We start from the raw sequence: 14,245 nt of genomic DNA, 5'->3' as shown, positions 1-14,245 counted from the left end.
AAGTGAAACTCCTCTGTTTTTGTCATACAAAACTACTTTCAACAGCAAACTTGCAGTACATGTTGCAGTGTTTATTTGGCATTCTTCATACAGATGAAATTACAACACATTATTCAAGAAGTTAAAAAAAAACCATAACAAAGACACATCGTCATCGTTTGATTCTTTTAATAGCGTTGCCATACACATGAAATTTTAAATCTTAAGAACTCAGTAACACAAAGATAAGAAAACATTAACAATATTTTTTCCCCCTCCCTCTACGGCATGGTTGTGTGAATTGTAGATTGAGGGAAGAAAATGCAAAGAACTTCCAAAATGGCCCAGCGGCAAATCAAGAAGCAGGAGTTGCACTCTTCCTCTCTGGTTTCTTAAATTGCAAACTGCTGAATCGTGCTGAGTTTGGAGTGCATTTGTCATAATTTCCTTAAAAATACCTAAAATAGTCCTGATTTTGTAAACCCGCCTCTTGAAATACCCATGCGAGGTAAATCCAGGTGGACCAGGGAATCCCATCTTCTTCTAACCCGACAGACAGTATAATCTTTTGGCATTGAATATCCTGCAAGCGCAGTCTTTTCACCAGATCCTCATCAATTACAACATCATTCACAAACATCAGAGACACACTCAAGACGTTAAGAGATGAGAGCATGAACAGCTCTACGTCGTATTAGTTGTAATGGCATTCAGCTTCTTTCTTGACATCTCAACAGATGACAGAGGTATTTTCATGTAAATACAGGTAGGAAAAAAAAAAGAAGAAACATTTAGGAGCTACCATTGAAGGCAAATACTTTAATGTTTAAATGAAACTTTAATTACATAAAATAAAACAGTATCAACTTAGCAGAGATCCAAAATAACAGTTGAACATGCAGAAAAGACAAAAGCCGGCCTTAATATATATATGTACATATTTCAATACAGTTTTCAGGAGATCGTGGTCTCCAGAAGCGTAAACTGGGATTTAACTGGTAGTGTCGATTATTAACTCTTAGAGCTGTTTTTGTCAAGCAAATTCTTATTGTTTCAGAATCGTTTCAAACAACTAAACTCAAGTAGAATTTAGACGTCAGCCTGCCGTTTCTCAGTGCATATGTGAAAAAAGAAAACAAATATATATTTATATATATATGTATATATAATAACAATGATGTTTGATCAAAATAACGCTGAATGCACCATATTCAGCGAGTCAAAACTCATATTCAGTAGACGACTGAAAATCAATTTGGGGGATCTAAGACTCGTGTTACACAGGTGTCCCAAATTTGTACTGAAAAACAAGGCAGTTGTCAAAAAGAAGGCGGTTTCTGGTGAACAAAATTTACAGAGGTTTGTGTTTAGGAAATATCAGACTAAAGCATTCTGATGTCTAGTGAGGTATTAGTCCGCTCTCATCTTACTATGCCTTTTTTTTTTTTTTTTTTTGTTAAATCTTCTTCAACTACACCACCTGTGAGCCCTGTGGATGGATTTAAATGCGCTGTTTACTCGATGGTCAGGCAGTCACAAGTCGGTTCATCTCGTTGTCTGGGTGTAAGGACCATCTCGTAGGATGACATGATAGACTTTGGTGAATTTTCCTTGGTTTTATCTCCTTTCTGCTCCTTTTCAAGAGCTCCTTAGTGTCTTCCCCGGTGTAGAGGTAAGAGTTTCCCTTCAACAGTGAGGCGCACAGATCGATCCATAATAGTGATGATACTGGATCATCCTGTGGTCAGTTATTTGGTTAAAAAGGTCATTGTATCACAAATGGCGAGCCATGGAAAATGAGCCTGGTGTGGGAAACACTGCTCCTCCGATGTTTGTTGGCAGGACAGTTTTGTTCTCTAAATGTATTTGTAGTGGGGTGCTGCTGCCCTCTACATGAAACTGCAGAGTCTTTAGTCACTATGACATGTGGGTGGTGACATGACTGGCTGTGGTGGCCATATCGGAGCCCAGCGTGAGGAGCTGGTCTCCGGCCTGGGACCTGGCACCAGAACGACAGCACTGGCAACAAGACAGCTCCAGCTTGGCACTGGCTATGCTATTCTTCTACTCTCTTCTTCTGGAGGCCCATGTGGAGTCTGAGGGCTCGTTCATGAGGGGGAATTGAGCGGTTACAGTACAGTGCATATGATGGCCAGCTGGCGCTGCAGTTTGATAACCACACAGATGGATAGTGATGAGTCAGGAGGTTTCCTGTGGGTCCTTGTCGTCACTATTACCAGACGGAGACCTCGTCTGTCAGGGAGCTACTGTCCTGGGACATACGGCCAGCTGATTGAGTTTCCGGAGAGCTGCATGTCCCGGATCAGCGTCTCAATGGGTGTCTTTCCTATCAGGCGCATGAAAAAGAGCTGGGAGATGAGGCTGGCAGGAACGGCACGCAGGGCGGGCAGGCGCAGGAGGAGGCGGCCGAAGCGCTGAGGCTGACTCGGGTACTGCATCCTCTCGTACTCTGTCAGAGCCACCTGAGCCTTCTCCTGCAGAGACTCCACGTGTACTGGGTCTGTTAGACCACAGGCATCTAAGAGGGAGGAGGGAGGAGGCAGTTACTTAATAGTGTGGGCAGGTTACATAAAGAGTCGTGATGAGCCTAGAGGAAGGATGAAATCCCAGCAAATAATGTAATAAAACCTCCCAGAGGGAAACACGTGAAACCAAAGTGCTTCATCTATGGATGCTCTCAGGCCAAAACATGATTTATAAGCCTCACTTAAAAAAAGTTTTACTTTAAATAATGATCGCTTTTAGAGGTGACAGTCGCTATAAACTATTTCTTTAAGCCAGACACTTATGTAAGACTTAAGTCAGGAAAAGCTCAGGGCTCATGATGATCAATGGTGCTGCTAATTACAAAGCACTTAAAACATTACTGCATTTTCAATGACAAGCCAGGAGATGGTGCCATAGGAGGTAAATTGTTCAATGAATGCCTTGGACTAAGTGGCTTGTTAGTCTTCCAGCAGTTCTTTCTGTTTTTTCTCCATAAAAGAAGAAGAAGACGGACATGAGATCAATTTCTCTAAATCCTAAAGCCTCTTTAAACAGTTAAAGGGTCTTTTTACAAGATAAAGCTGTTGGATGTTTGCCAGTCACCATCAAACTGTGAGGATTTTTACCATTCTTTTGTTGATCTAGCTGTGCTAAAATGACAGCAGGTGAAGTCAACAAGCAAGACTACGTTTTCTGCTCTTACTAGCCACTCGAATCACTAATCACCTGGCGAGAACAGCGCGATGGCCTTGAGACAGCTGTACTCAGCCGAGTCCACCTGTAGCCTGGTCAGCTTGTCCACCTGGTCCTGGAACACCCTCACCTGATCCATGAAGGACACCACGCGCTCCGCAGACATGGGCGAGGAGTGGAAGCCAGCTGCAGCCAACAGGGGCGCCATGTGGAGCGGCAGGGCAGACTGCGCCGCGCTGAGGATGAACAGCTCGCTCCAGCTCAGTCTCAGCAGGGCCACCTGAGGATTTAGTAGTGACACCCCCCTCAACACTTTGTCTACTCAGTTCATTCTGCTTATGTTTTACAGTTCCTGCTATATAATCTGATAAAGAGGGACGAGTCTTTCAAAATCAAAACTGTATATGTGACTTTTAATTAGAAATAATCCTCTAACCTGGTCGGACACAGGCAGCTCAGGGAAATAAGGGATGTTCCTCGCCCACTCCACCGTGCTGAAGAGTAACCGCGCAGCCAGTTCACAGATATTATCTATTCCCATAGCGTTGTCAGGACCGGCCTGCTGGTTGTACTGGTGTCCATAGCGACTGTTGGGGTAAGGCTCGGCTCGCAGCAGCTGGGAAATAAGTTCAGACACTGGCTGACCACCACCACTACCTCCATTGTTGTTGTTATAGAACTCGCCGCCTCCAAGGCCACTGGCGCCACCTATGGGTGTGATGGAGGGGCTGAGGCTCGGCTGAGGTGGGATGCGACCGCGTTGAACTGCTGTATTTTGGTTGGGGGACAAAGGGGAGGAGAGGAGAGGATAGGAAAGGAAAGGAAAGGGTTTGGAGAAGAAAAGGGCAGAATAGAAAATTGCAAAGGACAAGGGGAGGTGATGGAGGGGATTTGGTTGAGAAGACCAAAGAAAAGAAAAGTTAAAACTGAATTCAGCCAGCAGTGCATTTCTGATTACCAGCAGACAGGCTTGACTCAATTAGGAAGCTATTCTCCAGCATTAAAAGCATGCACAATCAAACTCAGGTCAAAGCAGGGCAGAAACCAATAGAGATCGCTGCGTTTGGGGATATTAATTCCCGGTATGAGCATCTGCCCTTTTCAAGCGTCCTTGAGCAACATGCCCAATTCACACATACAGTAGGAATGCGGCTCACTAGCTGACTCTGACCTCTCACTCAAGGTAGTGGAGCAAATGGAACCTCTCTCTCTTGTTTTACAGGGACTCATAATGTGTCTAGTTAGCGTACTTTGTGATCTGTGATTACAAGGAATAAACCAACTCAAGAGACACTGAGGGAGGATGTCTGTGCTTAGAATCTCCTGAATGTTGATGTCAGTTTTAAAAGGCCTAACAAATGTGTTTGTTTGCAACTATTTATTTATTTGTTTGTTGTTGTGTATCTGTCAGAGGGCCTCGCTTGATCCTCCACTTAGGGTGAAGTTCCCATATTGGATTCTTCTTGATTGAGCCAACAAGTCAGAGGGTTTCTGTAGCTTCAACCAGAGGCTTAAGCCTCTGGGACGCAGGTGTCTTAGCCCTGTATCCCTCTCACTCACTGTTACGCAGGCACTAGATTAAGCCACTTAGTACATGGCATTGAGCTGACACGCATGGCTTGCTAAGCCATGATAGGACCTAGAGAACTATGTGTGGCATTCTCTGCAATACAGAGCAGAGAAAAGGCAAGATTACACTAGCAGATAATTACTACTATACTATGATGGGTTTTTATTCTTTTCAAAAAAGTATCTGATGGAAATAACAAGAAGACTCTCTGATGCTTAGTGCTGAATGTCACTTATCCCCCCTTTTTTATAGTTTAGTGCTTTACACATTTACCTAACAAGCAGAAGATCCCTGGTTTTGGGGGGTTTATGTAGGATCCAACACATAAATCAAATACGCAGAGCTATCCACTGTGGCAACCCCTTATAAATGCAGGAGCAGCTGAAAGTGGCCTTTTGTAATCATTCAGCTGCGGTATTTCCATTATTGTGCAATTATAATCACAGCATTTGCCACAGCTTTTTTTTATTTTTGCCAGAGAAAGTGAATGGATGGTAAAATAATTTGCGGAACAGGATAGTTACCTTCTTTGCGCATACCAACACGGAAACACTTCTTCAGGCGACAGTACTGGCACTGGTTCCTGTGGTGCTGGTCGATCTGACACTCTCTGTTTGATCTGAGAATAAAAACCAGAAAAAGTTCATTAATGAATAATAAGTCATTAAATATTTGCCAACTTTATTTGATTGTCTGGAAAAATGAAGTCAGCCTTATGTCATCGCATATGTGAGACGGAAAAGAAACAATTGTGCAGCACATGCAGCAGAGCAGCATTACAAATGTGTAAAGTTAATAAACATTTGCCCCACATCACACCTGCATTTACACATACTGCATTTACATGTATTAAAATACATCGACCACACTGTCCTGTAATACAGTTAATGACTGTCAGCTTTACTGCGGGCATCAGTTTGTGTGACATGTGATCAAAAGCGGCCAAACCTGATGACAAATGTAAAAACAAACCCCACACACGGAGTAGAAAAGTCGCAGAGGGAAAGCTGCTCTGATGTGCAGCCATTATCTTCCTCTCAAAAAAAAAAAAAAACAATCTGATGAGCATAAAAGCTGTTTGCAGATTAGTGTCAACAGCCTGATGCCAACACTTCCTTTTCACAGAGCTACTCAACATTAATATTGCATTATGAAACTAGATTTTCCACGAGGCTGCGCACAACATGATGGCGCCCAGAGAGCTGATGGCTACATGGTTCAGTCATATAGCTTAACTGTATGTAGCTGTCTGCTGTGCACAACAGACGCTTTCATTATTATTCAAGTAAAATTGGCTAAAAATGTTATCATGGGCTAAATAAGTCAAATGAACAGCAAATAAATAAATAAATATTTGTAATTAATTAAAGGATTCAGATACTTTTTTTGATCAGAAGTGAACAGAAATAATCTGAAGCGAGAATATCTTGGCATGGTAAGAGCTCAGATTGTCTTTTAGATTGATTTAAAAAAAAAAAGAAAGAAAATAATCACTAGTTTCAAAATTGTATGGAAATGGCGATCTAGTGAACACATATAACAAATATTAGCTACAAATAATAGCTGATTTGATTAGTAACGTTTCTGTTATTTTTGGGGAATAATTTAGTCAGAAAAAACAGATAATAGTGAAAATGTTCTTCCCACATGAAAGTAGTTTGTTTTGTGGCACTTAAAGTATTACATCCAGTACAACAAGACAAAGAAATGCAGCGAGTCCTCACATTTAGGAAGTGTATATTTGTCAATAATAACACGTCATGTCAATAATAACTATTTTTAAATATTTCATTTAGTCTACAAATTTTTAAAAAAGAAAAAAACATATGGACGTATTTTTTAACGATAACTAGTCTCATTTCCTCTTTCACCTTCCAGTATCCTGTATTAAGCGGGTTTCTCAACACTGTGCGAGCTCAGCCCATCAATAAATCAAAAAATAACAATTACCCACAATGCCTCACCTGCAGGTGTAGCTGAGGTTGCGCCTGACGCTCCTCTTGAAGAAGCTCTTGCAGCCCTCGCAGGTGAACACTCCGTAGTGTTTCCCGCTGGATTTGTCCCCGCACACCACGCAGTCCACCACGCAGGCCTTGTCATCTTCTCCGGCTTCCATGTCGCTGCCTCCCGCCTGGGGAGAGCCGTCTTCCTCCTCCCCCCTCAGGTAGCCCTTGTCCCCCAGCCCGTTAGTGCCCCCATTGGGATCTCCCCAGCCCCCACTCACCATGGCCATCGCTTGGTTACGAACCACCGCAGAGGAAAATGGGACAGGCAGCCAAGATTTCTGGTTGCTGTCAAGGTAACATAAATATCAAAAAGTCCAGACTGTGTGTGCGTGTGTTTTCCCCCACCTCTCCCTCTCTCAGTTGTTTATGAAGTCTCTGGGTTGTTATACCAAAGAACAGAAAGAAAAACAATCCTCAGGGTAGATGGCAGATGTCAATGAGAGGGGGGCTAAAAAAGGAGGGGGCTTTAAGCCTTTGAGTAGAAGTGTGTTTGGCAGGAGAACGAGAAAAAAAAAAACAAGAGCGATCAGTCTCCTCCCACTCCACTATGACCTGGAAACAGTCTCAGTGTGGCAACTTTTAGTTTTGCATGCATGTAGATTTCAGTGTCTTCCTCTGCTCTTTTCTCTCTCGCGCTCTCTCTGTATCCAGCTCGTAGCCCCTGCCTGGTGTTTTCGTCCTCTTCTTCGGACCAGTTCCTGAGATGGTTAAGGGCAACGAGCGCTGCACAGGCAAATAGTCTCAGCCGAGGAACCTTTCACAGGAAACACACATTAAGCGCACACCCTCCAAAATTAAAGCAAAACACAAAATCATTTGCAAGCAAATGGCACGAGGTGCAGAATCCTGTCTCGCGCTGCTCTGCATGCTCTTGTCCTCTCACACACGTACAGCCCTGTCTCTGTAGCAACAGTAATGGCTGAAAAAGGACCTCAGCATAGCTCGCCTTAGCACATGCCTGGAGAGCATTTGACCGCCCCTCTTAAAGTACCCCTAACACTGAATTTGCCCTTGCTCGTAGCAGCTATTCTGTGTATGCAGAGTCCTTTGAGAGAAAATGTCAAGCTTACCTTAGAGCAAACAGTAATGTGGTGTCTGTGGCTTCCCTCGCTGAAAAAGAAATCCTCTTGTCGCTCTAGAGATCTTCCTGAGAAGGCGGGCAACTCTTCTCTCCCTGCTGTAATCCCCTCAGCAGCAGCAGTAGCATTGTGACCCGTGATGGAGACATTCCACACTGAGCAAACCAAGTTAATGTCCACGCAGCAGCTGCAACATTTTCAGGTGGTCACGGCGGTCCTCAGAGCGATGTTGGGGGCAGCTGCAGCAGCAGCAGCAGCGGCGGTGGCAGCAGACCTGGCGACGTGGACTGCCTGCACTCACTTCCAAAATACACACCAGCAGATCCCCGGCACAAGGAAGTGATCTCTCTTCCTTGCTTGTTGTAGCTTGTTGTAGCTTCAGTTGTGACACAAGCTTCTGTGCTTCCTGCTTCCACAGAGAAAACCCAGAAAAACAAGAGAGTGTACAAGAGGGTGTCCGTGTGCTCAGCCCTCCATAGTTCCCGTGGTCGCTCTCCAGGCGCTTGTGCAGCCTTCTCCCCCCAGCCTTTTGTGAGTGCTTGTCCACCAAGAACTAATGACTTGCGGCCTAGCCCCTCTGTGCTGCTTTTCGCCTCTGTGTGTGTGTGAGAAGCGTTTCCCTATGGCTCAGGCGATCAGAAGGAGGGGGTTGAAGAGATGGGTGCTCCTCTCACCCCTCTGTCTCTCCCTCTCCGGCTTCACAGTCCACAAATCAGATTATGATTCAAGGAAATGGCTGAGCTCGACACACAGACCGAAATTCTCAGCATTTGCTTTTTTCCCCCCACCTTCTCTCTCTCTCTCCTCGACCCTCTTTCCTGTTGTCTGTTTTCCTCCAACGTATTTGTGTGTGTCTGTGTGTGTGTGTGTGTGTGTGTGTGTGTGTGTGTGTGTGTGTGTGAGTCTGTGTGTGTTTGAGAAAGAGAGATCAAGCAAAGCCGGAGAGAGAGAGAAGGAGGGAGGGGAGCAGGAGTGTATGCAGAGGGGGAGGGGGCTGTGTGTGTGTGTGTGTGTGTGTGTGCGCGCGCTCCCAGGGATTTGACACTGCTATTCAAGCCCTGTGGTTACCATGGTGCTGGCTGCCTTATATGGCCATTGGAGTCAAAGAGCAAAGAGAGTGGGCTGTGTGGGGCAGCGTGCGCACACAAACACACACACAGGAAGAATGTGGAGGATGTCTGTCTTCAGAGATGCAGAGAGCATGACCCCGAGGCCCCAAAAACCATCCCGACAAAACCAGATTACCCAGAAGCCCCACAACAAACGGAAGCAAACCAATCTCCTGCCTCGCCTTTGTCTTTAAGAACACCCCCAGATTCATGCTTTCATATCGCAGTAAACTTTGTTTTTTAAGAAGCCAAGCGAGGTAGCATCGAGGTGAACTTCAATTCCCAGCGCAAAAGCGCACTGCGCCGTGAACGGTGCTCTTTGATCCCGCGTACATGCGAGCAGTTCTCCCGAGAACACCTTTATTGTGCTGGAAAATAGAGGTTACCATTTTATGGTCACTGCTCATTTCTCAGAGGTCCTCTGTTTTCAGCGCTTTGTTGCCACGCACGGTGTTTTGTGTCGGAGGTTACCCCAAGAGGTCAAACTGACTTTCACGCCCCTTGCCACGCTAAAAGCCCGGGGTCAAATTCCGATAAAAGGGTAGGAGAGGAGGGACGACAACCTCGGATAAGAGCTTCAAGAGATAAGTGATGAATCTGCTTGTAAACTGCGCAGCTTCATGGGGGTCGCAGTCAAAGATATGGATAAATGAAAGTGCCCTGAGAGATCCCATTATATGCAACTTGTCTTATCTAGAGATTGTGAAGGTATCTCCCCCCAACCCCACCCTACTGACAAGCAGCTGGTTAGCCCCACCCCCATCTGCACTTTTATTGCATTCCTAAATCTAAATCCAGCTTTACCGCTCTCCCCCTGCAGAACACTGTGTGTATTTGTGTGTGTGTGTGTGTGATAGAGAAGCATTGTCCTAACCATTGTGCAGCTAATGGGTCATCAGAGGTTTGTGTGGGAGAGTGTGTGTTAATTTGAATGAAAGTCCCTTTAATTAGGCCTCTGTGCCTGCTTATTGTCACTTCTTGTGTTGAGAAAGATTAGGCTTGTCAAATAAAAGGCTGCTTGTAAAAGGAGTGTGTGTGGAGGGAGATGAGATACCCAGCAGGGCCGATAATCAATACTTTTTGTATCTAAAAAACAGTAAATTTAAAGAGTTCCCATTAATTGCCCTGTCGTTAGATGTCAGAAGATTTTCAATTTGGCATAGCAGGTCGGAGGATGTATTACAGACTGATTTACGCAATCAAAACAATGTTAAAACCATTTTTTTCGGAGTGTTTTGTGTAGCCTTATCGCATTATAAATAATGCTGTCAGTAATGTTGGGATATGGAGTCTCTAATTTAGAGCTCTTGTGGATTCGAACCCCTGGATACTGAACTTCTTTGGTTTTTTCCTTTTTTTTTTGGCCTTTATTTTGAGAGGTTAGTAACGGGAACAGGCAGGAAACAGGGAGAGAGTGAGAGGGGGATGTGACACACAGGAAATGGTCTGACCTGCACGCAAACTGAAGCTCCGGCAGTAGCCTTTGGCATTTGTGTTGCCTGCTTAACCGGCGGAGCTGTAGCAGCACCCAACTGCCCTTCTTGTATGTCATCATCCATGCAGGTTCAGCATTAGCTCACCAGATTGCTGCCACTGACATGTTCTGTCTTCAAAACATGTCAATGGCATCTTCCTAAACTCTCAGTTTCAAAAATGTCAATAATAAAATTGTCATTTAGAGAACCCGAATAGCATTTCACACACAACAGGTGTGGCATTTAAGATCACTTTTTGCAAAAAAACCCAATGAGAATGTTTTACATTCTCGTCACTTCAACGCCAGCGTGTCTGTCCGATTTAATGCTGCTACTGGGGGCAGCAGAGATGTGACCTTTGGACTTGCAGGATGTGATCGCTCCCAGCGAGAAATCCAGAAATGCAAGACTGTGAAAAATATCTGTCAAGCAGCCAGAACAACAAACACAAACGTGCATACACATAAAATAGTGAAGTCTGACTATCTAATAGCAGGTTAAATATTTTAGAGATTCTCTTTAGGTCAACAGGGTCACGCTACTCAAAATGCAAAATGCTCCCAGTTATCAGCAGTTTTAAGATAACAAAAATAGAGAAATTTTTTTAAAAAAAATGCTTTTTTTATGACGAGTTTAGTTGGAGCTGAACTATTTTTCTGTGATGTGTTCTTTTGCTGTTGAACAACTGATGGGTTAGCTCAGTTTCAAAGACTGCTAAAATAAAATTAAAACGCAAATCGGCATGTTAACATATTAAACATAACCAAATAAAATAGAATATTGTTTTATTTGTCCAGCCTTTTGAGCACAGCTTCTGTGTACAGTCGTCCCTTGCTTTAACGCGGTTCACTTTTCGCGGCCTCGCTGTTTCGCTGATTTTTTTTTTTTTGCATGCTTTTTGTTTTGTTTTTGTTTACAGCGCGTTGTGTTCTGCGTCCTGAGCGGCTGTAGACCCTTGTCAATCAATCTCCTCCGTGCCGTGTCTCCTGTACAGTACAGAATGTGTTCAGCTTGTCAGATTTACATAAATTTTTGATCGCTTGTAAGTTTGTAAGTTTTCTCCCCAACAAACACAAGAATGGTGGTAGCACCCAAAAGGGAGAGGAAGATGCTAACCATCGCAGAAATGGTTGGACTTCTGGACATGCTAAAGGAAGGTAGAAGTTACCATATTTTTTGGACCATAAGACGCACCGGATTATAAGCAGTCAGATAAGTCAAACTTTACAACTCATTCTTCTTGCTTCCTCTAATTCTGTACCATTGATTCATTAATGTTGAATTCTCTGGTAGCTGCTCTATTTCCATGTTCTGGACCTGAAAACAGGGTTTGATCTTTGGTTTCATTCTATAATACTGGACTTATTTTTCTATGAAGGTTTGGACTTTGAGGGTGTTTAAACAAGAGAGAAAAGTGTGAAAATGTTCGTGCCTGTCTGAGAAAAGTGTATAAAGTGTGTAGTTTTACAGCCTTAAAACATCTATAATAATTGTAAAACAGGTTATTTTTAGAACGTAAAAGAGGGACCTCTCTACAATCTGTTACTTGTATTACACTTTTTATTGGTGTAAGAAAGTCAATGAAAGTTTGTTTGAAGAAACAGAAAAAAAAATCTAAATTGGCATCCATGAATAAAGTTATTATCTCTAAATTTTGACTTAATATCTCAAAATTAGGGTAAGGAGCAAAGCTCAGGTTAGTCTGAGGCTTACTAATTTGAAATGCTAAATGAGTAACTCAAAATTTCTTTTGGGGGGGGGCTTGAAAATTTGTCTTACGATGGCAAATTTTTATTTATCTGTTTTTTTTCCAGTCCCATGAAAATAAAAACATTCCCACTGGCAGAAAAAAGCTTGCATAGACAGTCACATCAAGTGAAAGAGTCAAAAACTGCCCATGTTTCTGATGTTTGCTTAAAATTATGCATGTTGAGGTGATGCAAACAGTGAAAATCAGAGCATTTAGCCTATCCTCCTTTTTTGATAGTCAAATGAGTTCATACTCAGATATGACTGACAGCTGCCGGCAGATTGATCCAGTCTTGCAACAACCATGCAAAGGTTGGTCACCTGTAATACACAGCACTTGTGATTTTTAGCCCAGCCTGTTCTTTAAAAAAATGTGTGTGTGACAGAAATATCTATAAACGTCACCTCTCTGAGATGCACAGATTAAAAGAAAAAAAAAAATAGCTTGAACTAATTTAACCCTTTTAAAATTTTAAGCACAGTCTAGATCTGCATACCATTTCCCAGGGTCCCTCCATGTTGAGTTTTCATGCACCAACATCAGTAATTATAAATAATTAAACAATCACACACCACAGCAGGCAAGCATGCATTTGTATGCACCACCATGATGGTCTTATGTTTTCCATTTCCTTTGATATTGCCTTGATGACGCTTTTTTATTTATATAGGTAGGTATATATATATATCTATATATATATATATATATATATATATATATATATATATATATATATATATATATATATATATATATATATATATATATATATATATATATATATATATATATATATATATATGTATATGTATAGATATTAGACAAATAAACATGACATAACAAATGAGACTGAAAACAAAATAAAATCAATCATAAGAAGAAAAACGGTTTCTCTCACCACAAACAATTAACGTAAGTCTGCTTCAAGCACCAGCAGTCTGTAACATACTGAAGAATCTGAGGTACTCAGAGCATTGCTGTGCCTCGTACCCAAACACTGTGTATTTGTATAGCTGGCTGTGGCTTCTTTTATTGAGGTAAGAAATGTCCAAGCTTGTTACGGATCCGAGGAACCAAGTGAACAAGACACAGCTGAATCCTTTCTTCAAGGTTAAGCAGCCTGATTGGGGTCAGAGTTGGTGAATACATCAAATGCTGACAAGCAGCTGGTTAATAGAGGACAAGGCTACCTAAAAAGGCCTGTTAGTTGACTTTACAACCCCATCACTAGACGGAGGCTTTGTTTGCTTTAAAATCACATCTAAATATACACAGTTTTACATCTCTAAGTTTACACGTGCATGTAAATCTGGCAGGTCTTGATGCATGCGCAATCATCCAGGTAAGTAAATCCCAAAAGGTTGATTCAGTTTGTGTGGACATAACGTTTTCAGTGGGAGAGACGTTCCTCACGCATCCAGTGACTACAGTCTGAGACAGATTAAGTCACGCTTGAATGAGTAGCGAAACGTTTCTCCCACTGAAAACGCTACGGCCACATGAACTGAATCAACTTTGTGGGAAAAATCTGGCATGTTTTTATGTGGGCTCAAATATTTCATTTAAACTCTGCAAAAGTTTGACTTTTTTCATATACGTCTATCTACCTAAATGTCTCATTTCTATTGGACTATTTTCCATCTCTCAGGTTAGAGATGACTCTAGGTTATCCTCAGTAAATCATCTTATGCAATTCTAACATGAAACTACAAGTTTTCCATGTCTTTAAACTCTGCTCAGAAAACCTATTTGTCAAATTTAAAATGATTCTTACATTTTTTGGCTTTAAGCTGTCAAGTTTCCTTTAATTTAAGATTACGGGGCAGTCCCCGAGACATCCCCACCAAACTCTAAACTGATCTAAACTGTGTGCTTTCAACTGCATCAACATATGGAAAGTAGGTCTTTACTTAAAAGCAGTCGTGAGGCGTCTGTGTAGCCTTTTTTGCAGGGATGCTGTTTTCATCACGCTCTGATGGCCGTCAAATGTTTAGACTTGCAGTGACAGCTTCGCCCTGAGACCAGTGTGACCTCTGACCTTTGAGGAATGGACAAGCCTGGTAACAAAAACAGAAG

At 42.6% G+C, this 14,245-nt stretch overlaps 1 protein-coding gene across 3 annotated transcripts; it reads right to left on the bottom strand.

Moving 5' to 3' along the window:
- Positions 1-50: 50 nt before the first annotated feature.
- Positions 51-8,738, bottom strand: nr2f6a (nuclear receptor subfamily 2, group F, member 6a). 3 transcript variants are annotated; one of them, XM_031732476.2, is made up of 6 exons: positions 7,827-8,738; positions 6,715-7,510; positions 5,275-5,369; positions 3,617-3,948; positions 3,214-3,460; positions 51-2,518 (listed from the first exon to the last, which is right to left on the bottom strand). In XM_031732476.2, exons 2-6 carry the CDS (start codon positions 6,981-6,983, stop codon positions 2,244-2,246), a joined length of 1,218 nt encoding a protein of 405 aa, XP_031588336.1. In that variant the 5' UTR covers positions 6,984-7,510; positions 7,827-8,738; the 3' UTR covers positions 51-2,243. The 3 variants fall into 3 exon arrangements, with proteins under 3 accessions (XP_031588336.1, XP_031588344.1, XP_039458172.1); XM_031732484.2 differs by having other exon boundaries at positions 3,617-3,945; XM_039602238.1 differs by lacking the exon at positions 7,827-8,738 and having other exon boundaries at positions 6,715-7,648.
- Positions 8,739-14,245: the final 5,507 nt, after the last annotated feature.

Source organism: Oreochromis aureus, linkage group 18, assembly GCF_013358895.1.
Source record: "Oreochromis aureus strain Israel breed Guangdong linkage group 18, ZZ_aureus, whole genome shotgun sequence".
NCBI classification, from domain to species: domain Eukaryota; kingdom Metazoa; phylum Chordata; class Actinopteri; order Cichliformes; family Cichlidae; genus Oreochromis; species Oreochromis aureus.
This window is presented reverse-complemented; position numbering and strand designations above follow the sequence as displayed.

Excerpts from the sequence above, each read along its gene's own strand:
- nr2f6a (XM_031732476.2), bottom strand. The coding sequence starts at position 6,983 with ATGGCCATGGTGAGTGGGGGCTGGGGAGATCCCAATGGGGGCACTAAC. Across the intron at positions 5,370-6,714 it reads AACCTCAGCTACACCTGCAG|ATCAAACAGAGAGTGTCAGA; the intron begins GTGAGGCATTGT and ends TTTTATTCTCAG. Across the intron at positions 2,519-3,213 it reads CATCGCGCTGTTCTCGCCAG|ATGCCTGTGGTCTAACAGAC; the intron begins GTGATTAGTGAT and ends CCTCCCTCTTAG.